Source organism: Varanus komodoensis, unplaced genomic scaffold (genome assembly GCF_004798865.1).
Source record: "Varanus komodoensis strain SLA01 unplaced genomic scaffold, ASM479886v1 scaffold34_1, whole genome shotgun sequence".
Lineage (NCBI taxonomy): Eukaryota > Metazoa > Chordata > Lepidosauria > Squamata > Varanidae > Varanus > Varanus komodoensis.
In genome coordinates, this window is record NW_025335854.1 from 7,717,394 (window position 1) to 7,743,354 (window position 25,961).

Consider the following 25,961-nt stretch of genomic DNA (forward strand, 5'->3'; position numbering starts at 1 on the left):
CATCACTTAAAGTAGAGCAGGATCTGTTCGAATGCAGACGGGACTCACGTCCTGCTCGAAATCCCGGACCATGCGTGTTTTGCACCCTACCGCTTCGAAAGGTGCCCCTTCGGCTACGTCACTCTGATCCGCACGCATTTGCCCTACGAGTGGGTGGAGGGGGATTGCTCGGGAGGTGCGATGTTTAGGCCAGAGCGAAGGGAAATGTACTGGGCGGAGGTGGTTTGGGAAGCTGGAATGTCTCAGTTCAAGCAGTTGGCGCGTTTGGGCCCAGGGCGAAGGGGAGCTGAGCTGTTAAGTTTAGAGTCGGGTTGGGGGAGTGGTCCCCAAGCTTTCTGGGCCCAGAGGCTCGTTTGGGAATTTGAGAAACTGCTGTGGGCACCACCGTGGAAGCCAGTGCGTCACTGCCTGGGTGCCTGCCAACGACTCAGGCTACCAGAAGTTTGGTTCCTACTGGGTCCCGCAAGGCCACCACCAAACTCTTGATGGCTGAGTCTGGGTTCAGCTTCCAGACTGGGGAAATACCTGAGGTTGCAGTTCAGAGCGTTCCTAGAAAAGGCACGTCCCGTCATTCACACTCCAAACGGACAGCTCAACTTTCATTACTGCAGAGAGAGGCTGAGTCCAAACTGCTTAAAGTTAAAGTTTATTTTGTAATTCTTTGTAGGAATATCAATAAAAGACCTCAAATGTATCTATATCTGTACATATACAAGAAACTGTCCAAAAATATTCACAGAACAAAAATAAATCTTCTTTAGAACAAACCCAGACAATGAAATGCAAAAGTGGATCTTGGAGACCCAAAAAGTCCAGCAGTACTGGCATAAAAACACAGGTCGTGGGGAGGGAAGGTACTATGTTAAGGGAGAAACCATGAGGAAATAAATTATTGAAAGCTAGCGTTGCAGAAACAAAGAATCCAGTCAGATAACATTCTCATTAAGGCCCTGGAGAAAGCAGATCTACTGTACGGGTAGAATTCAACATTGGTGCCACCGACACAGCCCCCCTCCCTCCCGCCCTGCCTGCCTTCTAAGGGAGACAAAAGGAATGGAGAGAATTTCTCTACACCGAGATACAAAGCGACGTGGGCGGGGGCCGGGGGGGGGGTCATCACAGCTCACAGCTTTGCACTCCGGAAGCCCAACACCTTCTGCGGCTCAGAGAGGAACCTCTTCCCCAGTTCAGCCCTGCCCCACCTGGAGGCATCGTCCGTACGGAGAGGTCTTGATCTCTCCTTCATGAGCGCCATCCATCCACCCCGCTCCAAATCAGGGGCATCGGAACATGTGGGGCAAGAGGAAGCCGGAACGGACTGCTCGGTCTTCCCCTCTCCTTCCATGTAGCCGCCCCACTAGGCAGCCTGGGCTGCCGACTCCGTGGTCAACGTGCCGATTCACACGTGTTTAAAATCTAGGGTTTGAACAAAGCATCTGATGGCTGAAAAAATAAGCTTATTGCCTACAGTGCTGTCCTTTTTTTCTTACTGTGGTTGTACAACACCACTGCAGAAGTTAAGGACTTAATTCAACCTTGAATGCATGGGGCTTTTTGTTTTTTTGGAAGAATACGGCCCCACGGGGCTAAGAACACGACCGCACTGCTGAAGGCACAAGGGGAAGGGCCCGCCACCCCGAATCCTGCCAAGACCACCCTGCTGCGATTCTGAGAGGGGTGCGTGTGCCTGCCAGTGGTGGGAAATGAAGGCATTGATCCCAGTTAACCTATTTATTAGCAAGGTTTTGTAATAGCCACAAAGAAAGGTGTGTACTAGAGAAAGCTTTTTATGCACATGATTTCGTAATAGAAATCTGGGGAAAAAATAACAATTTGCTGCTATCGCATAACTGCACTCTTCTGCCATTTATCAAACTGGCTTTCCTACAGCTAGAAGTCTGTAATTCTGTGCATGGGAAAATGCTACACTGACAAACTTTTTTAATTTACATATTGGACAAAGTTCTTGATATACAGTGAAGTCAAATAAAACACAAGACCTTCTCCCTTGCTTTTCCAGTGTTACAAATCAGGAATTAGTGATCTAAAAGGGCAAAGAATGCCAAGAAATCTGAATTATAAGAAATCGGACTGAATTTGAATGTGTATTGTTAAATCTCCATAAATGCCAAATACTTCAAGGCTCTGCAAACCAAAGATACGGGAAGAACACTGGAATAGCATTTGTAAAGCTTTAGTGTTGAGCTTAAATGTAGCGGTAAAAGAAAGCCTGCACGGACTCTTCCGGTGGCATTAAGATGCTAAGGCTGGCAGCCACGCGTGGGGCACCGGCAGAGGCTGGAAGAGTCGGGCAGATGCACTGAGGCCGGCACATCTGGCAATTAACCTGCCAGATGTTAGTGAACAGGGTGCAGATGATTTGGGAGAGAATGGGGTGCTATTTGTAATCACACATTTTCCTCTTCGGGCCAAATCAGGGGGCTGCTGACGGAGCTGCATTTGTGGAGTCAGCTTCCAAGCAATCACCACAAAAGTGGAAATGCAGGACATGCCTGGCGGGGTCCCTCGCTCCGGCCGCTCGGCTGCCCCTTGGCTGCCGTGCAGGGGCCCCTGCCGGAACCCACGGGGGCCAAAGGCTTGCTTTGGGAGGGGCAGGGGTGCGGCTGCAGGGGAAGCATGAGCAATGGGCATCCGCTCAGCGCTTCTCTGTGCTGGCTGCCCTCCTCTACTGCTTGGCTGCCAGAGACTCGTGCGGGGAAGGATGCGGGCAGAGGCCTGGGGAGCAGGCAGGAGAGTCCTAGGCGCACTAGGCCCGGCTTACTATACTCTGGAGTGAATTCATGCACAATCATTTAAAAAACCCCGCGTATTGCAGGGCTTCCTGCTAGCGACGAATCCTTAGGAGAGGCACTCCGACTTCTGGAACTGGGGGAAGACTGCACAGAAGCGGGGGATCCACCGGACGGTCTGTGGCTGGAGGAGAGGGCCGGGGCAAAGGGAAGGGGCTGGCCGTCGGCAGGTGCCCAGGGGGCCAGGGGGCAGTTCCCCACCCCGGCCGAGCGCGCCCGTTCGCAGCTGCTTGGCAGTGACGTGGTTTTGACACTGGGCAGCGACTGTGTCCCGCACAGGATGCAAGGAAGAATGTTGTTAAGGAACACAGAGATTTAGTGAGATGTTTTCCTACCAGCTGCCAAAATTGTTATTGTAAAGAAGACTATAGTAAGAACAAGGGGAAACGCTTAGTTGGGGAGCGATGAAGAAAAGCTGATTGCTCTTACTCAGGAGTGGATGAACAAGACAAGTTCTGCACGTCTATTTCTAGAAAAAGGGCAGCCACTTGAAGCCATGTTTTGGAATGAAAACAAACCTGAAGAAAGGGTATGATCACACATACTGCTTTAATGTAGGTAATTAACAAACTAAAATAACAGAAGGGTTTTCTTCATTTTATGGGTGCAATTTACATATTATATCACTAGAAACCTTAAACTTTTCAATAAAAGTTAAAAAAAAAACCCAATAAATAAAAAGAGAAAGAGATTTCCTATGTGGGGGAGGGGGAATGTTTTGTAATGGTGGGGTGGAAGGAACTGCCCTGATACTGTGCAAACAGCCTCCGTGAATGCCTTGGGACCAGGGCTGGAGTGGGGAGCGCAGGGGCTCGCAGCGTCCCTGGAAGTAAGGAGGCCACAATCCGCGGAGGGCCTCTCTGTGCTCGACCCAGAGCTTCACAAAGCATCCCTCTTTAGAGCAGGAGGCTCCGGGGTCACTTGGGAAATGGTGATGCGAGAACAGTGACCGACACAGCGCTTTCATCCAGCCATCCCCTGCACTCGCCGACTGCGCCGTTCTACTCCTGGTGGGCCCTCTGGCCAGCGGTCAAGCGCAGGCGTGGCTTCTCCCCCAGAGCTGCCCGGTCAGCTCGCTGGCAGCATGAGGGCCCTGCATCCCATGCTGGCAGCCTGCTCCAGCTGTGGCCACACCGCCCTCGGCCACGGCCAGCCCAGCGGAAGCTGCTGCCACGCTCCTGCCCCCGGAGAGGCAGCGTGGAAATGCCGAGGTGCCAGCTTTGGGAAGGAGTTCCTGACTCTCCCTTGCAGCTTGGAGGGACTCTCAGGCCAGCCTGTATCTGTGCGGGGGGGGGGGGGGGGCCGGCCAGCCGGCTGGGGAGGTGCCACACTGGTCCGTGGTCCCGGCATCCCTGTTCTTGGACTTCCCTGAGGCTTCCGGCTCCAAAGCAGGTGGCCCCGGGAAACACCGAGGGAGTCTGGGGACCTGGCATGGAGCAGGGGGAGAGGAAAGAGAAGCTGGCCGCCTGGTTGGTGCGAGGAGTTGCTGTTAGCAGCTGCTGTTTTTAAATTCACCGTTCTCCGTGATGGAAAGCTTGGTGGGGTTGGTGGGGGAGATGCCGTTCCGGGCCTGCATGCTGTAGTGTTCCTTCACCTGGGTGAGGGCACTCATTAGCCGTGTGTTGGCCGAGTCCAGGGAGAGGATCCTTTTTTCCTGCAAGGAAACACACAGTGTGAGGTCGGCACTGTCCGGGTTTGTCACAGAACGGCCTTCGTGGCTTCAGGACCTGCAGGATCCGTGTCTCGGGGTGCCATCAGATCTTTAGGGAGTCCTTCCTAGGCTGACCCAGCCTACAAAGAGCTCTGCAGAAGGACAGAGTGAGCTTGCCTCTTTCTGCTGTCCGGCTTCTCTTCTCTGGAAACTGCCAATTAATTAGCCAGTTTGGAAAGCTAATTCGGTGGTGGATTAGGTAGGAACTTTGAGGCAGAAGCTGGCAGGGAAGCTCCGAAAGGCTTAAGGGTTAGTCTTGGCAGGCAGGAGAACAGAAAAAGGCAGTTGACCGGGATGAGTGTGCGATCGTTCTAGAGGGCAGGCAGCGTGGACGGACCCCGGGAGACGCCAAAGATGCCTTCCTGGAGCGTCCCTGCAGCACACGGAACAGTTTTACCGCCAATAAATGCCAGCAGTGTAAAGGAGCAGGCGCGACATGGTGGGGAGGGGGTGGCAGCCAGAAGCTGGTAACGAGGAGTTACGAATGAGCGGGGAAGGGAGGGGAGGGGAGGGGAGTGTGAGGAGGGTGGGGGGAGTGAGGGATGGTATGCCATTGCCAAGACACAGAAACCACACGGGGCGCCTGGCTCCTTGGACCCATTCCAGCTCGGTCACTCCAGGGCTCTGCACGACCAGAAGGCGCTTCCCGCCGTTGGCTCAGAAACGGGGGCTCCTCATTCCAGGAATGGAGGCCGAGGGGCGCGAGGGAGGGCCAACACGGAGGCAGTCGGCGCTGCGGGAGGGGAGGGCCACTTTGCCGAAGCTCCTTTTGACACCCAAGCGGCAACGGGGGGCCTTTTGGTGGGAAACCGGAGCTCTCTTCCAGCATCCGCTTCAGCAGCCACCGATGCAGCATGCAATCGCCCTGCCAGCCAAACGCAGACGAGGGAAGGAGGAACGAGGGACGGAAGGGCACAGACAGGGAGGAACGAGCGAGCCGTGTCCCTTGGAAGGCAACGGCACTCGGCCTGCTCGGTGCCGCTGTGCACGCTCCGCTCTGCCCACATGAGCCCCGCGAAAAGGGAAGGGAAGGAGGCAGCCCAGCTGCCGTGAGGGGCCGGCTGGACCGGCTGCGCCCCTCCGGGGGAAGGTCCCAGCACAGCGCCTGCGCCGAGGACACTTCCCCCCATGGGGGCTCAGCCGGCTCAGCTTCTGTGGAGCACGCCAAGCGGGTCCCACGCCTCCGCACGGCAAGTGGGGAGCGGAGGAAAGGGCGGCACCGGGGCTTGCAGAGGCTCGAGGCGTCCAGAGTGCCCGCCCGCTGGCTGCCGGTGATCAGCGTGCAGCTGGACTGTCTTGCCGGAGGACGGAGCAGTCATCTTAGCACGGAGCCTCGGAGGTGTGGGCAGCCTGGGCTCCGTGGAGCCTCAAGCTGGCTGATCTGCTCCCCCAGTTCTCTCCTGGCGCACCCCAACACGCAGGCTAGGAAGAGCCGCTGCAGCCAACACCCTCGGAGCCGCCGGGCAATCGCCCAGCAGCGTCCCGAGGGCAAGCCTGGGCCAGCGGTTTCCTCTCGCTATGCTTCCAGGGCTCCTGTGAAGGCAGAAGATGCCGATCATGGGCCTTCCCTGTTTACCTGGAGGCACGTGACAAAGAAGCGCCTGTCGCGCAGGAGTTCCCTCTCAGTGCCTGCTCTGAGATGGCGCCGGAGGGCCTTGGTCCCCGGCGCCACGGAGGGGGGTTGACTGGGCGCAGGTCACTGCCGGCACAGGCTCGGTGCAGCGCGCAGACGGGTGCTTCAGCGAAGAGCGTGCCTTGCCGCTGAACGCCACCCAGCCCCTCCGTGTGCCACGTGCAGACCCCCCTCAGCCCCCCCGGCAACCTGCCTACGACTGGCTGCGCTCTGGCGTTCATGGGACGTTCCTCAACAGCACAGACTTGCACTGAAGACCGGAAGTGCTCTAGAAGGGACCGTCAGTGCCGGCCGCAACGCTCTTCCCAAGCCGCCGTCTAGTGTGGACTCTGCTTTCGCCAACGGTACGCCCCCCTCCCGCCACTGCTTTGGTGTGACATCCGTGTGTGCGAGTCGATGCTCCCCCCAACCCCCCGCAAACAGATTGGTCTGGAGGGCCTGTGCTTGGGAGGGGACGGAGCGGGGTGCTGGCGCCCCGCTCACGCAGAAAGCAGGAGCAGGGTGGCCCGCGGGCGCTGCCACCACACCGGGGGCTCAGGGAGTGGCGGGAGCTGGAATGCGTGGGGGAGGCGAGTGCGCCAGGCCAGGATGGGGTGGTGCTCAGCTAGAGAACTGATCGGGTGTACTTGCCTGCTTGCATTATCTCATCCCCATTTAAGACCTGCAATTCAACACAGGGTGACGTCACTCGCAGATGCAAACGGAAGCTCGGCACACAGTGAAGTGCTGCTCAGCCTTGGTGGGGGGCACGGGGGGCATCCGGGCTCCCCCTCCCCACTGGCGGAGAGAGGCCGGCTGGCAGCAGGGAAACGGCCAGGCTGGGCAAGCGGGCGCTCTCCTGCCCCTCCTGGTTGCGCACGGCCGACCGAGGGTGCTCGGCTTCCATGCACTGGGGAGGATGAAGCATGGGTCCTGCGAAGGGCGAGCCACGCGCTGCGCATGAAGCCCGCAGGGATCCTGCCGGGCACTTCTGCCTTGCACAGGGCCCTTCCCAAAGGGGGGAGAACAAAGCCCTTCTTCTGCAATGGTTACCCGGAAGAGATCTACACTCACCCCAGGAGAGCAGGCAAGCAGCTGCTGTTTAAAGCCAGGCATTTTTCACTGGATTTAAATCGAGCAAATTCGCATGGAAGACGCAATGCCTAACCCATTAAAAAACCCCCAATTTTCCTTCCCCAGGGCATCCTAAAATCCTGAATGAAAAGAACATTCATATAAACATCTATTTAAAATAATAAAAACTAAACCAAGGCTAAGTGTGCCCTTCAATAGGGCTGCCCCAACCCTTACCCCCTGAACCGGGAGGACCACAGGTGGCAGGATCGTGGGGGCGAGGACTGCCCCAGTGCGCCTCCCACCCCCCAAGCAGTCCTCAGTTTTGGTGCTTTGCTCCTGCTTGGGGGAGGGAGGCTGCGGCACCGCTGGGATTCCTCGCAGGAAGGCAGCGTCTCCCCCACAACGCCCGCTCCGCGTTCGCCATCGCAAGAGCACAACAGCCGCCGGGACAAAAGAACTGCAGCCACTGTGCCGGCGAAGGAGGGCGCTCCGAACGTGGAGCCCAGCTCTGACCCTGAGGGCCTTCCTGGCCACTGCAGGAGTGCCCGAGCCCCGCCTGGTCAATACGCTCGGGCCGCACGTGGCTTGCTCTTAAGAGAGAGCCATTTGGTGCAGACGGCTGATCTTTACGCATGTTTATATGAAATGTTGTGCGCCATTATTTCATAATGCCCCCGAGGAAGGAAACTGGTTTTCTGAACTGTGCCATAAATTCAGGGATGCATCAGGGCTGTCCCCTGCTTGGTCCCAGCTGCATCCATCTTCCTTCCGTGTGCTCTCCCTCGGAGTAAAGGGAGGCACCACCGTGCAGCTTCTGGGCAGACTGGCCAATGGGCCTCTGCTGCTGGGCACAGCCAGGGGAACGCGGCAGCGGCCGGAGGACGCCACGCCAGCGGTTTCCCGGCAAGGATGAGCTCCCAAGCAAGGGCCCTTCCCTAGGCACAAGGTCTCACCTGCCCAGCGTACAGGAGGAGATCAAAGCGATGACTTCATGCGGTCCCAGTCCTCTTCTCTCCTGGCTGAGCAAGTGAGAGCACCCAAGCGGGAGGCACAGGAAGTCCGAGCAAAGCCTCGCACCCGCTGCACAAGAGCACGCGAGGGGAACGGCACGTGCCCGCACGCATCTCTGCCTCCCGGTGCCAGCTGGGGCCGCATCCAGAGCTGCGCCTCCTCGTCCAGAGGCACTCCGCCACGGCGCCCTCCCGGGGCTGCCGGGGACGGGTGTGCTTCGGAGAGACTTGCTTCGGGCTCTCCCAAGCCAGCAGGCACCCCCTGGGGAGGGAGATGGCCCGACCGAGGTGCCACCTCGGGCATTCCTCACGAGCCGGTCACGGGACACACCTGGACGGGGCCGCGGCCGCCGGGCCTGGGGGCGAGAGCCCGCTGCTCCTTACCTGGGCGTCAATTATTTTCTGCTTCGTGTCGATGACGGCCTGCATTTCCGCGTGGTCCTTCTTCAGCTCCTCTTCCACGGCCATCAACCTGGGAAGGGAAAGCACATCAGCGCCACGCCTGGCTGCGTCTCGGGGCATCGCAGAAACACGATGCCCTGGCGTCTCTGTGCCTGGCTCAGGCCAAACCTGCCTTCCTCAGCGGAGCAGCCGGACGAGCCCCGGGGCCTTCGCAACAGCCGCCCAAACTCCGGGACGACTGGGGATCCACAGGAAGAGGACAAGGCGGGCTGGCGTCTGCAGCCCGCAATCCTCGCCCGCTTTAGTGTGGCCCCACCAAATGCTGCCGCGGAATAACCCCCGCAACTCGTTCCCCAGCTCTGCCGCCGGGGCTCTGCCGCCCTTGGGTTGAGCGGTTGAGCCCTGGTCTGTGTGCAAGACGAGCCCCCCCAGGATCTGCAGGTGCCCGGCGCGGAGCCCCGCCACCCCGCCCAGCGGGCGCCCCAGGCCACCGCTCACCGGCTGATGATGCTCTTCATCTGGCTGTCCTTCTCCTCCTGCTGCCGCCGCAGCCGCTCCTCGCTGTCCTCCAGCCTGGCCTTGTACTCGAGCAGCAGCTTCTGCATGTGCTGCTCCTGCACCAGGAGGCGCTGCTCGTACTCCTCCAGCCGCCGGCTGGACACCCGCAGGCGGTCCTTCAGCTGGGCGATCTCCTGCTCGTACTGCAGGGGGGGGGAGCGGGAGGGAGGGGGGCGGCAGGCGCTGCGTCACAACGGGCTGAATGGTTTTCCCCGGGCTCAGGGCAGCACACGGGGAAGGCAACGCACACAGAACAATCACAGGAACCCCGCTCTCTCTCGAAGGAAGCGGCATCCAGAACAGCGAAGCGGCCAGCCAAAGCCAGGTCACGCGGAAGGCGCCTCGGCCGCGCCCTGCACAAGGGCAGGGACGATGGTGCTCGGCAGGGACCGACTTCCCCTGGATTCCCCCTGGAGCTGGCACTGGTGGCATGTGGGGCAGCCTGCACGGGGGGCTCTCCGTGCCCGTGTGCCAGCCGGGCTGCAGAGGGCTCTGCTCATAAGCAGCAGCAGCAGCCGGAGCTACGGCTGCCTGGCAAGATGCTTGCAGCTGGGTGTGTTTGGAGCGGTTGCATCGCTGCCTGGCAGACGCTTCCGGGAGGCCTGCAAGGGCCGCCCCAGGCAGCAAGCGCTGCGGCAGTCAGCCCCGCGGTGATGCCCAGGGAGGGGTGGGGCCTGCGAAGCGGTGCAGCCGGTGGAAGGGGCTCTTCACCAGCCCTGTGCCAGAAAGAGGAGCTTTGCTTAGCACTCCAGCTGGTTCCCACAGAGAAACGGTGATGGCACAGATCACCGGCAACAGAAAGTGAGGCTGCTACGGCCACCTCCGCCTCGGCCGGATTCAGCTGCCATCCGCCATCCCCAGCACGTCGGGCCACAGCTTCCGAGCGCCCACGCTGCGCACGGCAGCAGGACCCGGATGCTCGGTACCGACGATCGGAGCCAGCTCCCCTCAGCCTGCGGGTGAGCTTCCCGCTGGAGCCAGAGGGCCCTCCAGCAGCTTCCCGCACGTGGCGGGGCCCCAGAGCAGTCCTGCGGCCGTTACCTTTTCCGCATGCTTCACTTCATCCTGGTTCTGCCCCGCGTCTTCCTCCTCCTCATCATACTGTCCGTTGTTCAGGACCCAGGCAGCCGTCCTTTCCACGGGCGACATGGTGGCAGAGTCCACAGGGGACTGGATCTGCAAAGAGGGCACCGGAATGAGAGGCCGCTCGCGGGCTGTGGGGGAACCCCATCTGGTGAGCAACCCCGGCGACCGGCTGGGCCACACGCGCCCCAGCCTTGGCACGAGAGCCGCTTTTCCATGGCGCACTCACTCCACCGCCAAAATGCGAATGGGAAGGAAGGGCGTGGATGGGTGCCGGGCAATTATGGCATTCCTTCCCATGTAAATGTCAGCAGGAAAAATACCAGATCGTGCTGCCTGTTTAATTAATTCAAGCAGACAAAGGATCAATTAATTTTGCCCCCCCACCCCCTGCCCAGCCCTGCAGCAGCATCCTCAATAGCATTATTGTTCAGGTCAGACTAACGGGAGCAGAAACACAACGGAGAACCAGTCTGCGCTGCGGTGTACAGAGTGACTGATCGGAACGTTCCTGGTGCCTTAGCAGTTGGCCATCTCTTGCTGTCGTTGCTGGGTGCCGTCACGTAACCCCCAACTTATGCCCACCCCTGTGAATGAGGACCCTCCAAAACATCCTACCTACAACATCCCTGCTTGGCTGTTCAAACCCAAGGTGGTGTCTTCCTTGGGGGAGTCCGTCAATCTCATATTTGGCCTTTCTAATGTCAGGCTAGACTTCCCTGTAAAAGGTTCTTTCTAAGGTATGCTGTAATTCCCAGCACCTTTGGATAGGGTGGTGGTGGTGGCGGTTGTTGGCTGACATCTCACTTGGATTTGAAAGGCCTCGGTGTTACAATATTTCTGTTTGCTCTGAGTGTCGTGCCGCTATTTCACTCCAGTCTGCCCCCAAGTTTCAGCATCTGCTCAGGACTCTGCCCATGAACACAGCTGGGCAAGGCGACAGGGGGAGACTTTGACCAGGCTTGCTCCATGTTTTCAGCCTGCATTGCCTCTACCGTGCTAAACCTCCGAACACCTCCCTGAGACCCTCCATTCCAGTACGGGCCACAACTGAGAGCAGTCCTAGGCTATCAGAAAGGCGTTTTGGACTTCCTGGTGGCAGACTGCGAATTCCGCATTTGGCTACACCTAAACACCTGGTGGTCCCTCGTCAGAAATAAGGAACTGCAGCATCTCCTACTGGGAGGATTTTTTAGGATCGACCAGGGAGAACGCTGTTTCCAAAGCAGGGTTTCCCCTACTTCGTGGAACTACTGCGCAACGACACGGCTTGGGGGTATGAGGGCAAGGTGATTCTCTGTCTGCAGAAGGCCAGGTGCACGGCACGAAAGGCTGCTGGCAGGCCTCGCAGCTGATGGCGCGTCTCAGCTGCAGCCCTGCGGACAGAGCAGGTTGTCCGTATGGTGGAGACGGCGTTCCTCGCTCCTGCAACGCGGGATCACCTGCCGCCCAGGAAAGGCTGTGCGGAGTTCTGGTCCGGGGGATGCTCTGAGCAGGAGGAGGAGGAGGAGGAGGAGGAGGCGGACAAGTGGGGGCGGGGACCTTTAGTCTGCTCCGTTGTGCTTCTGCACACGCCAGAGTCATTTTTAGAATGAAGAAGCCCATTTCGGAAGCAGCCTCCTCACAGTCAGTGCAAATACCCTTTTCGTCTACCTGGAAAACCAGTGTGGCTCTGTTGGCACTGCGGAAAGCCAGCTGCGGAAAGGGCCAGTGCCGTGATGCTAAACGAGGGGGAATGGAAAAGCAGACCGAGGGCAACAGAAACGCCAGCCAAAAGGGGCCGCATTGAGCTGGTTGTGAGGATGGGAGAGCTGCTCTGCCGGATCAGACCAAGTCACATCCTGTCCTGCACACCTTCCCTATCAGAAGAAAAAGGCCCTTCTGAGAAGGTCTGATCCAGTCAATGGACTCATCCGGCTGAAGTCCCACACTCTCAAGCTGCCTGCATTCCAGCCTCTGGTTCTCAGAGTTTCTGCGATGTCTTAAAAAATATACGGTGCCTGCAACAGGCTTCCTTTGCCAGCAAAGTCTTTAATCGTTCTCTCTGCCCATGTTTTTGCTCAGCATTCAGCCTAAAAGAGTTTGTCAAACTCAAAAGCCCGCTCTGTTTTGATGTTTTGTTGCGTCTAATAAAGGAAAAAACTCTGCATTTCTTCCCCACCTACTCACTCAACAGAAATGCAAAGCACAAGTGGTCCTCCTGGAGCCCGGCATAGAATTCCCCTCTGCCCTTGGAAACAAACAGCGTTGTTATTCAGCAACGGGGCGTCTGAGAAGCATCAACGCCCACAAATAAATGCCGGCAGCAGGACAGAATCCCATGGCATAATTTGCAATTAAAAAAGGGCACTGGACCGCTGAGCTCCAGAAGACTGGTACCGAGCCAGCGAAGGCTGGCGCAGAGGCGGAACTCCAGCCACAAGACTCGCGAATGGAGGAGACGGCCGGGAAAGCGGCAGTCTGAGAGGGCACCTGGAGACCAGCCTGCGCTCTTGCAAGGCCAAGTCCATTGCACTGGCTGGAGGCACCAGGAATCCATGCAGGGGGGAAGCAGCCCCCGCCATGCTTCATCATCCTATGGACGTGTAGAACAAGCGCCGCTCACTTCCTAGCAACAAGGAAACTGCAGAAACAAAACAGCGCCGTGGGAGAAGCTATCAGGTTGTGGACAGGAGAGCTTCCTGAAGTGTGCTTAGCTTGGGATTTATGGGCTTCCCACACGCAAGCCACACGGAGGCATCCATGGCACCAGTGGGAAGCGGCTGCTAACCTTGGCCCCCGCCCCCCCGCCACAAGGGCCCTGGCCGCCTATTTCTTTCCTCCCTCTCCTGCCTTCAAGCAAGCACTTGTTTATTTTCCAGCCATTTCCAGTAACGGATCCCCAAGGAGACACAAGCGCCTCTGGAGGGTGTTCTGATAAGGGCAAGACTGGCACGTACACACGTGCGTGCGCGCGTGCGCACACAGGACGTGGTCCCCGGGAGGCCCATGCGTGAACACGGCTCTTGCTGGGCTCCTGCAAGCCCAGTTCTGCCGGGGTCCCTCGGCTGCACCTGTGCCAACGGCCGGCGGCTGTTTTTGTGACTTTCCACTGGGCAGGCACAATGCAAGGCATTCGGTTTCACCAATGGGGACTGGCTTTTTAGGATTAACGGGACTGCCTAGCTGGGCAGTATTAAAAATCCCCAGGGAGTAGAATGGTTGGAACTGGCAATATATCAGCATGTTTCACATTTCTATGCTAGGATTGTTCTTAATATTGATTTTCTATATTATGTGTGATGCCGTGTCTCATTTATTTATGCTCTTGCTGCCCCGAGACACTGTGGGATACAAAATCTTTAAACAAACAAACAAACAAACTATGCCACACAGCAGCCCTCAAAACGCTTCCCACCACCACCGGGGATGCTCACAGCCGCATGGAGGTGCTTCCACCATTTCTAAGGTGAGGATTCCTGTCACCAGTGTGTCTGTGGCCCCTTCCAGGTCCCCCTGCTCGCTCTGTCTCTCCTGCACGCATCAAACAACTTAAGTGAAGGGGCCCACAGCAGTTTAGAGGAACGCAGGCAGCTTGCCTGCTCTGTCACCAGGCAACAACGGCAGGCTGCGCTTCCTCCGCCAGCGGAAGCCCAACTTTTAGGCAAACGGCCCTCAAGCCATGGAGCTACTTCTGCGCACGCGTCCCTATGCACACGCTTCCAGTGAGCCGGCGCTGCGGCCTTGCAGGGCAGGCGCGCACGGGCCCCGTCGGGATCCAGCCGTGCCTGAAGACCTGCTTTCTGTGCAGAATGAGCACGATGCCCCCGGGCAACCTGCAAACAGCTCCCCGCTCCTCCCGCCGCACAATGGAGCAGAGCGCCGAGCCTCGTGCTCACGGTGTGGGCCGGGTCAGGGGCCACACCTGTCAGGGCCGGGGCCTGCGTGACCCGGCAGGTGCTCGCGGAGCCAGGCGCGCGTCGTGGGCACTGGCAGGACGCGCCGTGGAGCAACTCTGCGGCACAGCGCGAGACCCCACAACCTGCGTCCGGGGCCTCCCTGCGCCGCTGCCCCCGGCCACAGCGGCGCGGTGGTCCCGAGGCTCCTTGTTCCACGGCCCCCGCTGGGCCCGGGCCCCGCCCCCCGCCCACCTCGCGCCAGGGTGTCTCGGCCTCGCTGCAGCCGTGCCCCTCGCTGCCCTCCCGGGCTTCCTCTGAGTAGACCCTGCCTCGCTCCAGCCCTCCGGTGAACCGACCTTGGAGCTGTGCTCTGCCACCCCAGCGCGCCTGCAGATCGGGCTGCCCTCCTCTGTGCCTCTGACCCGGCCCAGGCCTCTGGTCCGCGCGCAGCGAGCCGGCCTCAGTGCGCCCACGCCCAGGCCCAGGCCCAGGCCCGGCGCCCTGCCCTCCCCTGCCGCCACCCGGCACCCAGCCCGCCATACCTGCTGGCTCTGCTGCCACTGGATGGCCCGCACTTTGGGCACGGGGCTCTCCCGGGACGAGGACGACTGCTGCCGGGAGCGGCTGCCGTTCTGCAGGGGCTCGGCCGCCATCGTGGCGGAGGCGGCGGACGTGCTCCCGGTGCTGCGCAGGGAGGCGCTGTGGGGGAGTGACTGGGGGGCCCGGGCCCGGGTGCCCAGCCCCGCCTGCTCCCCTGGGCGCGCCGGGGCCTGTCCGGCGCTGTTCTGGCGCGGCAATGCCAGGGGCGTGGGCCTGTCCGGCGCGGCGCCCCGCCGGGAGAAGTCGTCGCCACGCGAGCTGCGCCTGGCCAAGTCCTCCACGCTGCTGTTGCTGGGCCCGCTCAGCTTCAGCTCCTCGCTGTTCTGGCTTCGGGAACTGGCCACGCTCAGGTTCTCCAGGCTGGAGTCCACGGACACCTTGGGCAGAGGCTGCGGCGGGTTGCTGAGGTGGTAGACGGGGTTCTGGAAGGAGAGGGGCTGCAGGCTGCCCGGCGGGGCGAGGGCGGAGTGCCAGGGCCTCCTGACCTGGGGGGCGCTCTGAGGCGTGCTGGGCAGCTGCTTGATGCCGGCCACCTGGATGACGGAGAGCTGGCTGCCGGACAGGCGCACGGGAGCGCCGTGGGTCATGGAGCCGGAGTCGCTCCGGGTGACGCTGGGGTCCTGGAGGTCCATCAGGGAGATGCTGCGGACGCTGGGTAGGTTGGTCTCCTCGCCTTGGTCCGAGTAGGTCGTGCTCCACGAGGAGCCTTGCTGGATCAGGACCAGCTTGCCTTTGAAATACCCTTCGCCTTCTTGGGGTGGAGACTTCAGCTTGAGCTCACTGAGGAGTGGAGAAGAAATGGCGGTCAGTTTTCATGGCCCCACGACGACGCAGCGGCCCTTTTCCCATTTGCCTAAGTATTGTCAAGGGCGTGAGATGGCCTGGGCCAAATTCAGAGGATTGCCTGGGAACCGGCATCTCCTTCCCCTCGAGAGCTGCAGCCCCGTGGAGGGAAGCCATTGCAGGCCACGTGCCACAGGCCACTCCCTGCTGAGACGACCCCCCACGCCTGCCGAGAGGGTCACCGCCCCAGGCCTCTGCTCCTGATTTTTTGCTTAGGAGCTGGACATCTGGGCTGGGGAGCAGCAGCTGACAATGGGATGGTGGTGAATTTAAGGGGTTCTCCCCTCTTGTATGCCCAGTATCTCTCCGCCCATCCATCCATCCATCCCTCCATCGGCTGAACAACCTGAAGACGCCTAGATGTTTTGCACTGCAAGATCCCCCCTGTGGGCTATGCGGATTAGGGCCGACTGGAGCTGCGGGCCAAGGCACAAGCTGCCCACCCCGATCTAGGCTCTCCCTGCCCAGGCAGGGAAATTTTCTGAAAGCGCAGAACATACTGCGGGAACCTTCCCTCCCCTCCCTAGGTGCTTCAAGGTGAAAGGGGACACAAGTTTGGGGTTCGTGACCCTCCAGCATAAGGAATTATTTATTACATTTTATTACATTTATACAATGCCGTATAGCCCATGGGCTGACAAATGCCAGCTGGACCTAAAATTTTTTGGACACAATCTAGTAAAACAGTCCAACTGATTTCCAGGAAAGAAAGTTAAGCATTGCTTCATTTTCTCATTGAAAGCAAAGTTTATAAATAAGCTAAGTTCTGGCTAGATTGTACCATCTGTATTTCCCTCACAGGCTGTCTTGACTGCTTCCTAGCCTGTACTTTCCTCTTTAGTGAAACTGATAAAGCTCAGACCATTTCCACTGATTTTCTCTTTCACAAATATTCCCTCCTTCTAGATATTAAAGAGAATTTCTTGACTGGATTTATCTCCCAGCCGCAAACTCAATCCAATTACAGAATAAAAAGCTAAAGCTCTATCATCACCCTGTGAGTTAAAGCCAACCAATAAAGCGATTTCCCACCAAAACTGAAACGGGAGACAGACATTTTGCTAGGCTGCCCGTTTCAAAATTGTCCCCATTTGTAACATAAGCAGTAGACTCCCAAATAAGCATTGACTGAGCATCTCAACCCCACTACTAGTATGGCATAAGGTTATATTCACAAGGCTTTGCTTCAGATTAGTTAATTGTGGAGTAATCCTATGGTTTTTAGAAACGCTAGGACATAAGTAGAATGAGGGTTTCACTTTTAAGCATGCACGAAAAGGGACATATGGGGGAAATACATCCCTTTTGGCCTTCCAACTTTGCTGATGGCATGAACGAAAGAAAGGGGTGACATTTTACACTGTATCGTATTGCCATTTCTGTGTTTTGTGAAGTGCTGTGAAGCACCCAGAAAACTTCGACTGCTGGGCAGGAGCGGGATGACGTAAACGAATGACCACTCCACTCGCCCCGCCCGTGAAGCGGAGGCAGAATTCTGGACCGCGGCACTTCAGCCCGCAAGTGGGGCGATCCCATTTCTGAGCGACCTCTACTCTGTGAAAACCATGCTGAGGTTCTGGTTTTAGGGGAGAGGCTGAGGTTCTGGTTAGCAGAGTGGGTGCTTGGCATGCCCACAGGGGCAGGGTCCACCCCCAGTTGAAAAGGCCTCAGAAAGCAGAGGAGGGACATAATGGATCCAGGTGGCACATGGGTCTGACTCTGCTTAAGGCTGCTTCAGTTCTGAAGCGGCTGTTTTAAGAAACTCGAAGGGCCCTGGCCCTTTAGCTGAGCGGCCCTTTTTCCTGGCATGGCAGACTCACCTGGACAGGGCGGGACGGAGTCTGCCTCAGTTCCACACCACCCCAGAGCCGCTCACCTGTCAGCGGGGTCCTCGAATATCTTCTGCAGCCCTGAGGACAGGCTGACGTTGGGGCTTGAGCTGTGATCCGCCAAACGCCTCAGCTGCTGCTGGATCGGTGTGGGGTTTGTGGTAGCCTTCGCAATGTCTGTGAGGATGCGTGGCAAAGGTCCCAGTTTTTCTACCGTCGCCTGTAGGAAGGAATTTTCACCCTGATTCGACAGTAAGCATCGTGGCATCCGCCATTTCAGTTTGTGGGGGGTTGATTTTGAACGGTTAAAAAAGAAAAATACAACGATGAACAGAGGTGGAGGAGTGGATGTTGGAAGGAAAGAAGGTGGGGCGTTTGCGGGTGTGTGCGGGAGGCAGGACCACAATGCATTGTTATGGAGCAGCGGAACCACGGCGACCGGACGGACGGATGGGCAGACGGATGGAGGAGACGAAACGGGGTGCAGCATTGAGGAAAGAAAAGGAAATCAAAATTAAAAACTGACCCCCCAAAATAAAAAGGTCATGCTAAACAAAACCAGACTAAAGCCATTCCAATGCCAACCCGTCATGCAAAGCCAACTGCATTCAAAGCGTGGGGCAGCGGGACCAGGGTACTGGTGCTGGAAGTACTGCTAATTAAAAGGGGATTCAGAAGACTAGCGGAGTGCACGTTTTCCCCCGACTCCACCCAAACAGGGAGGTGGTCAGCACGACGCATGCTGACGCATTCGGGGGACTCATGAGTGCTAAAAGCAAGTGCGGCGTGTGCCCACAGAGTCATCTGCCGAAATAATCCTTTGCCTTCAACCTGCTTTTGTGAACAGTCAACATGCCTTTAATTTGGTCCCCTTTTCAAAGAACTCTACAGACGTAAATATACGCCTTTATTGAATCCCGAGTGACGCTGGGCTTATCCCCTTGCCAGATGAGCAATGCTGACTGTGAAGAAACAAAACAATCAACTATGCGTTTATCTCTGGCCATCTCCTTATTGGAGAGATGCTCTGGAAGCAAGGGCATCAGGCCACCGTAAGAGGTGGAGGCAAGGGCGTGAGGTTGCCAGGGAGTCCTGCCTGGCTTTTATTTACATTCTGGGCCACGGTAAGAGGTGCTCGCAGGAACCGGCAGGCCGATTTTCCATGCGTCGCTGAGACAAATTTTCTGTGTCAAGTGTGCTCGTGCAACCAGACCAAGGTGACGTGTGGCCGTTCCCAGGGCCCGGCAGCAGGAGCCCGTCCCAGGATGCGTCCAGTTCTTGGGCTGGCGGGGGAGATGGCCAGGATCTGCTCTGCCTTGCTGAGCAGACAGAGTGCCCTGGCAGGGAGGAGAGCGGGGCTGGGCCACCCTTCCTGGTGGCTTGAGAAGCCCGCTTGCCAGCTGGCCACTCGCTGCTGCCGTGAGCCCTGGAGAGCCCCGGATTCAAGGGCGCTGGGACGCCTGGGAGGCTGCTGTCAGCGGAGCTCGCACACAGCCGGTCGCGCTGTCCAGGTTCATCTGGACAACCCTCTGTGGGTGACAACAACCCTCGATCAGCCCATGGGCTGCCCAGGTGGGCTGCCTGGAAAGAAACACCCCACCCTGGGTGCGCCCAGGCTGTGTCCACAAGACACGACAACTCACCCGTGATTGGTGGGGGTTGCAGAGTTGCCCGAAACAGGTCCAGCGCTCTGATCTGTTACCTGCGGCGCCCACGTCCCCCCTTTTTCCTTCCTCCTTAACGTATTCACTATTTCCAGCACTGAACTTTGTGCACAGGATCTCCTAAAGCCAATTGTTCAAAGCCCCTGGCGAAGATTTGTTTGGGAAAAGTCATAACCCCAAGGTATTTTTGAGAAGAGGACAATCCTTTAAAGTATAACATGCAAATGCCAGAAGAATCAAGGTCTACAGGCTGGTTAGATTTTAGAATTAGATTTTTTTTAAGTAAAGTTTTTTTTAAAACTACACGGATTATCCCCTTTGGCTGTGGGGCAGTATAGGAATTAAGTAAATAAATAAAGCCACACTGCCAAAGACGCAGATGTTCGGCGCCCGCGTGGACCCGAGGGTCTGCAAAACTCCTGCAGCTGCCTGGACCCTCCGAGCATTCCTGCCGGTCCCCTCAGATGAGGAGGTCTGGTCACGCCTTGACGGGCAGGCGCTGTTTTATCTGAAGGCTACCTGCAGGAACTCCCCGTGGGCAGTCGCGACCTTCTCTGACTGCCCCGCATGAATGCTCACGGAGACCAGGAGGCGATCAGATGCAGCCCCTCCCAAACTCCAGACGGGGTTACCTTGTCCAGCTGACACACAACTTCCCACAGCAAGGAGTGCAGGACAGCAACCTCCCTTCCCAGATCTATGTATCCTTCAAATCCCGGTGTGTTGGAGATTGTGTCCGCGTTCGAGATTTCTACCAAGAAGCGTTTCATGCCTCCCCACTCATGCTCTAGGAAGTCATTCATAAATGTAATGTATTCTTCTTTGTTCCCAAATCTTGATTTGGAGGAGGGAAAGAGAGAGAGGGAGGGAGGGAGGGAGGGAGAGAAGTAAAATATCACAATTTGGGTCATTCACTTCCTTTCTGGGGAGAGAGGAGGGGTTTTTGGGGGCAAAGGAGTGGTCTCAAAGGCTTGCCTGATTCACTGAACATCTAAAACCACCATTTCCACGAAGGCACGAGACCTCCATGCACGCACAGTTTCCACAGCTGCGGAAAAGACATGGGATCCCATCGGACACTAACATAAAGGATAGCAAAAATCCTCTCGCACGATACCAAGGGCCCTGGCTGGCGCAGTCGGTCTCCCTGGAAAACCCGTGGCGCCGGCCAGCGCTACTGGCATTGCCCGAGGGGCCAATTTTGCAGAAGGACTGGAATCGATGTGAGTGGTGGGGCTGCATCGGAGACTGCCCAATAATTTTAGAGGGAGCGAAAGGGCCATGAGAGAGCCAGTGCTGTGAATACCCAGGATCTATACATCCATTTGCCCCACTCCTCTCTTTGGTAAACGGGCCATTCAGGTTGCCATAGGCTTCAAAAACCTACTTGCTGGGGATTATAGCTGGGAAAAGAAATTTGGGAACAGGCAAACAATCTCTGTCGGGAAAACTAGTATAAATCTCTTACCAGTCCCCGCTTTCATGTACTTTGCCCCAAAATGAGATATGAAGGGAAACTATTCTTTACATCGACTGTGCAAATTTTTAAAAACACAACTGACCACCACCGTGGGTGGGGGCAGGGTAATTAAGGGGATCTTTGCAGGCCTGAAGGGCAGCCTAGCCCTTTCCCTCCTTGTTGCAGCCCTGGAGAAAAATATCTCCTCTGAAGCCGGTGTTTCCTTTGGGTACATATCTCTCGTTTTCCTTGAAAGGACAACGCAGGACAACAAGGTTAAATTCTAGCCTCAGGCCTGCTCTAATCCTATTATCACTTCCTCATCTTATGCAATTTTCATTTTAATAAACCCTATACATAGCAAAGATACATTTAAGAACACATGCAATTTGGCCTTCAGAAGGGAAGATTTCACTTACTCATTAAATTAGTCTCTAAGAAGCCCAGTTCACAGTACACTTAAATTGAAACAGAAGGATTTAAGGTAGTTTTAATCCCAATGGCTATGGTGTAATTAAAGTAGAATTTAGTTTATCGAATATACAAACAAATAGTAGATGAAGCTTTATAGAAGCAATTTAAGGAATATATTTCCCCTATTGGTATTTGCTGCATGACAGCGTTCCTTGATTGCTTTGCAAATCCCATCCGATCCAGTATCAGGAATTGCGTTCCGGCCAAGGAGGGTTCATCCCTTCTGGCATGCACTCCCATGTCCTGGATCTGCACCATCCAACCCCATGAGACGGGCAGCACGAGTGGGAAAATGTGCTGTCAACAGGGAACGGAAATCCATTTAGTGCAGTTTTGGTTTGCGCTCTTTACTTGCACGGACCCGATTCCTCCCTCTGCAAAATTCACGTGCGCTAAGCGACATGGAGGCAGCTGGGCTCACCTCAGAACGCAAGAACGGGGGCGCCAGAATGTCACTCGCCCCAAACACCCTTTGCTCAGTAGCTAAATGTCAATTCTAATGGGCGTGTGAGGCGCACGCGAGGCAGGCCGTGCGTGAAAATACCGCAGGAGCCTCATTGGTGGGACTGCCCTGCTCAGGGAGGACGCAACCCTCCGTGCAGCAGCATTTCCAAGTGCGCCTTGCGCTGCGCTCCTACGGAGAGGAGCAACTCGCCACTTAGGCGGGGAACAGCGAGGCCGAACAGTGGGCGGCATCGCGGTGGCGAGCTAGATCTGGTTTGGAAATTCAGCACCTGGGGCAAGGAGCAGCTCGACATTCTGCCCCAGAATGTGGCCCATCCTCACTGTCACCCCGGAAGTAGAGAGAGGGGGGCATCCCGTCTCCACAGCCCCAGCCGTGGGTTCCATCGTCAATGGCGGCAAGTTTTGCCTAACCGTAGTTTTATGACATAGTGGCTTGCGGTGGGAGACCGTGTCCTTCAAGCTGCAGCGGCTTGAGGCGTGTCCTTCGGCAGGTCCGTGGCCCTGAACCTCTGGCAGCTCAGCTGCGTGATACAGCAGAGCATTCGAGTCAGTCAGCGCGCTCGCACGTCACACTAAGCCACTGCCAAAGAACCCACCACGTGTCTGGCAGACGACCGGTCTTCTTATGGGTCGCTTCCCCCTCCAGATGGTCCTGGCACACGTCCAGCACTTTCGGGGCAACATTCGCCGTTCCCCCATCCCCACTCAATACTCCTTTTCGTTTGCCTACGCCATCCTGTTTTTTGGATCCTCAAACAAGTCCCCCACCGATAGGAGTTGTGCCTGGTTGCGGGGGCGGGTGAGGGCTGAAACGTGCACAACCCTGTTAGTAATTAAAAACAAACCTGCTGGACTTTTGTGTGTGTGCTCTTACAACGGTTTGTTAGGCATAGTCTTGCCCAGTCAATTCCCTGCCTGTTTCAGCTGTCAGAGGGAGCCGATAGCAGGTGGACAAGGGGAGGCCGCACACAGGCGGATTTGCAAACAGCTGCCGAACCGCCAGCTGAAAAGCTCTGGGAAAGGGGGAAAGGGAAGTGCGCAAGAGGGGAACGAAATGCTTTGTCAATGCAAATTCCCCTGCCCTTCAGATGCCGCAGAGGAGCCTGTGTGGGAACACTGGGCTTGGTCGACACAACAACTTGCCAAGGTTGGCTGTTGGGTCCTACGGATGACAAAAATCCAGCTGCCCCTTAACTACTGGGTTAGCTAATGTCACCTGCCTTGTGAAGTTTGCTAGGTTTTGGATAACCTTTGCGATCAGCGTGAGAGTCCGAGAGGTTCGGTCGTCAGGATACTCTTGCATGAGGTTGAAGAGACTTGGAGACATGATGGCTGGGCAGAGGAATCGGAGGAAAAGCGAGGCGCTGATCAGACGTTCGCTAATATCCTGCTTCCCCCTGTTGAGGCACTGCTGCTTCCACGAAGCGAAAACCTCCTTCAGCTCCCGAGGAAAGACACTGAAAAGCAACGGGGGGGCAGAGGAGCGTCAGGCACAGCGAGCCGGATGAGGAGGAGAAACGGCAGCCCCCCAGCGAGAGGGAGGAGCTGCGAGTGGGCTTAGTATATGACGTGGGGAGAGGGAACAGGATTAAAATGTGATGTCATACACATGTCCATCTGGGTCCAGTATCTCTGAGCATCGGTATACACGGGCTTGCTTTCACCTGCTGCTCCCTCCCTGGCTACTGTGGGATTGTAACTATCTGCTCACTTAAGGAATTGCTTCCAAGAGCCCAGACAGGAAAGCTTTACAAAATTGACCATTTTGGTCCATACATTATTTTAAAATAGGCTCTCAAAGCATTTGTGGGCAGGAAATCTTTGCGGATTGATCTGCAAGCCCAATTCCCAGCAGTCCCAGCTGGCGTGACCCATGTTCAAGACTTAGGGGATTTGTCACCCCAAATATCTGAAAGGCAACTAGCGCTGTATCCCACCTCATGAATGCTGTTTTCGCCTGTCAAATGCTAGTGGAGGAAGAGCTGCACCCCCAAACAGGACATAAAGAGAGTCCTGCTGTTCCTTCACGTGGAGGAAATCTGGCTGCACTCCTGTTGCAGCCTGCAGGTTGTCGTGATGTTGGTGGAGATTCGGACGGGGCACTGGGCCAGGCAGGCTGGAGCTTCTCGCCTCGCTTGCTGCAGCCTCGTTTTTAGGCGGGCATCAATCGGCCGGGAGGAGAAGCACCAGGGTGGAGCATGCCCCACTCGCACAACACGGGGGCCGAGACGTGCGCGGAGCTCATGAAACAGTACTATCTGCTGCGTGTGCTTCATGATTCCTCAAGTCCATTCTCCACAGCCCCGTTGTTGCGACTTTCCTTCCCAGAAAGCCTCCCTTGTGAATCTGCGATCCTCTTGCATCCATGCTCTTCAGGAAGAGCCCTGGTTCTATTGCTGGAGCCCACCTGGGTGACCTCTGCCTAGTCACCCCGAGGGACGCTCTTTTCCCCCAGAGGTTCTAGCTTCTGTTCAGAACCATCTCTGGAGACTCGGGCTCACAGATGTTTCTTCTATTCCCAAATTCCATTCTGCTCAGTAAGACTGTCTATTCCTAAGTTGCTCAGTGATCAGATCTAGACGTTTAAGGACATTAATTTTATTAAACCTATTTTTTAAAAAATCAGTAGTCTCGAATACATAATAAATATATAAATGTAAGAAAGAAAAATACAGAAGCCTTACTTCTTAAATAAAGAAGCCATGAGAAAATGAATGATACGGTTCGCCTTCATTTCTCATTCTAACATATCATCGAAATTGGGCATTCATTTCTAATTTCCAACACTCATGACAAAAATTAAAAAATACTTTTCTGCTGCAGATAGTTTGATATGCATGTATGTATACCAGGCCCTTCCCCCTTCCATAACCCTCCTCTTCCTCTCAGTCTTATCCTCATAACAATCCTGAGGCATGTTAGGCCGACTGGCTCGGAGTCACCAAAGCCACCAGGACCCAGACTTCATGGATCCCGGTCCATCGCTGTGCTTCACAGCGTTTTGTATTTGGAGAGACTAAGCCTGCCCTTCTACTGATGCTTGCAGGCAGAAACGCAACCATGCAGCTTTACATGGCAAGCACTCCCCGTGCATGATCCACGCGTGAGTGATGGGATTCTGGGTGTCCCGGCAGAGTCCGTGTGGCCGAGCCGTGGCATTTCTTCGGCTGATTCTTGACCAGGAGTCGGGCAGGCCTGTGCTTGGCCTCACCCATGTCCCAGCACCACAGACGCACTTTATCCCTTAGAAACAGCCATTCACTGTGGGAGAGTATGAAGGGGGCAGGCCCGCAGGGAGATGCATGGGTTCGGTGGTAAACGCAGCTCGTGGCCTGAGCCCAGCGGCTTGCCTGTACAGCTCTTACTTATTCCACAGGACTTAATGGGAGCCGGTAAGTCCTGCCTAGCCTTAGACACATCTTATCATTACAATCCTATCTCATGTTCTCTTTTCCATCACGCTGCAGTGTGGCAAAGACACAGATGTGGGCTTTAGGTCTGCCTGTGTGCCCAGCCTTGCGCAGTCTTTGGTGAAAGAGCAGGTGCCTAGTCCTTTTGCTACTGCGCTCACCTTAACTCAAGAAAACCATTTTTCTTCTTCCCACCCACTGGCAAGATTCCCAGGAGGCCGCTCAGTTAAACGGAAACTGACTTAGCCCATCATGTACATATCAAAAGTTTCAGCTGTGCGGTTAGTTTCACTTGATCTCTAGACCGGCTTCGCTTCAATTAAGCTGCCCTGTGCTAAATATGACCTCCAAATAAATGCGGGTTGAGAAACCTTCTCCTGCCGCACTCACCAGTACGAGTTGATGATCTTGCAAAAGGCCAGCTCACAGCACATTTTGAGGTTGGCCTGGTGGTCGGCCAATTCGCTGGGTGAACTTTTGCTGGGATCCACTTCACAGTTCTCATCTGACTCATACAGTGCTTTGATGAATTCACCTAGAAATCGGACGAGAGGACAGAGAAAAAGACGGTTTGTTGGTGTGGCTGCGTAGCTTTTGTCTACCTGCGTAGCGGCAGGAAAGTGGCCCTCTCCCTTCTTCATAACGAGTGGGGAGCACAAGAGTGCATTCAGCCCACTTCTAGAAATGGAGTGGAAATCTAATTCTCCCCCGTGAGATATAATGAAGCCCACCAGCTCTGTGATGTTCGATCTGAAGGAAGGGAATTCTTTGCTTCCCTCTGCCAATCTGCTTATCTTCAAAAGAATGCTGCCCAGTTAACCTGCTGTCATTTAGCCTAGAGACGGATTAACAGCTATCATTACCTGCTTTGGTTTATCAATTAATTCCCCCGCCCCACCATTCCTTCTTGTAATTTGGGTTACATTTGCTGCCCTTTAATTTCACTGGAGTATAATGAAAGACTCTTTTAGAACAGAACAGGCTAGACAAAGAATTACTTGAATTACTCCTGCTCTTGACATGTTTTCATGACGTCAATTATTCAAACCAGGTCAAGTTAGCTCAACTTTTAAAAA

General features: G+C 56.1%; 1 protein-coding gene across 10 annotated transcripts in view; it reads right to left on the reverse strand.

The window, feature by feature from the left end:
• Positions 1-630: 630 nt before the first annotated feature.
• The window catches only part of RASAL2 (RAS protein activator like 2), a 206,580-nt gene continuing 181,249 nt past the window's right edge, over positions 631-25,961 (reverse strand). For 5 of the 10 annotated variants that reach the window (XM_044439125.1, XM_044439119.1, XM_044439117.1 and 2 more), the window contains 10 exons: positions 25,276-25,420; positions 22,696-22,932; positions 19,710-19,911; positions 17,461-17,654; positions 14,684-15,521; positions 10,222-10,356; positions 9,121-9,323; positions 8,605-8,692; positions 6,785-6,815; positions 631-4,464 (listed from right to left, as the gene is read on the reverse strand). In XM_044439125.1, coding sequence (XP_044295060.1) covers positions 4,322-4,464; positions 6,785-6,815; positions 8,605-8,692; positions 9,121-9,323; positions 10,222-10,356; positions 14,684-15,521; positions 17,461-17,654; positions 19,710-19,911; positions 22,696-22,932; positions 25,276-25,420 — 2,216 coding nt within the window. In that variant the 3' untranslated portion in view covers positions 631-4,321. The remainder of the gene's footprint in view (positions 4,465-6,784; positions 6,816-8,604; positions 8,693-9,120; positions 9,324-10,221; positions 10,357-14,683; positions 15,522-17,460; positions 17,655-19,709; positions 19,912-22,695; positions 22,933-25,275; positions 25,421-25,961) is intronic. The other 5 variants (XM_044439123.1, XM_044439122.1, XM_044439120.1 and 2 more) reach the window with 3 other exon arrangements.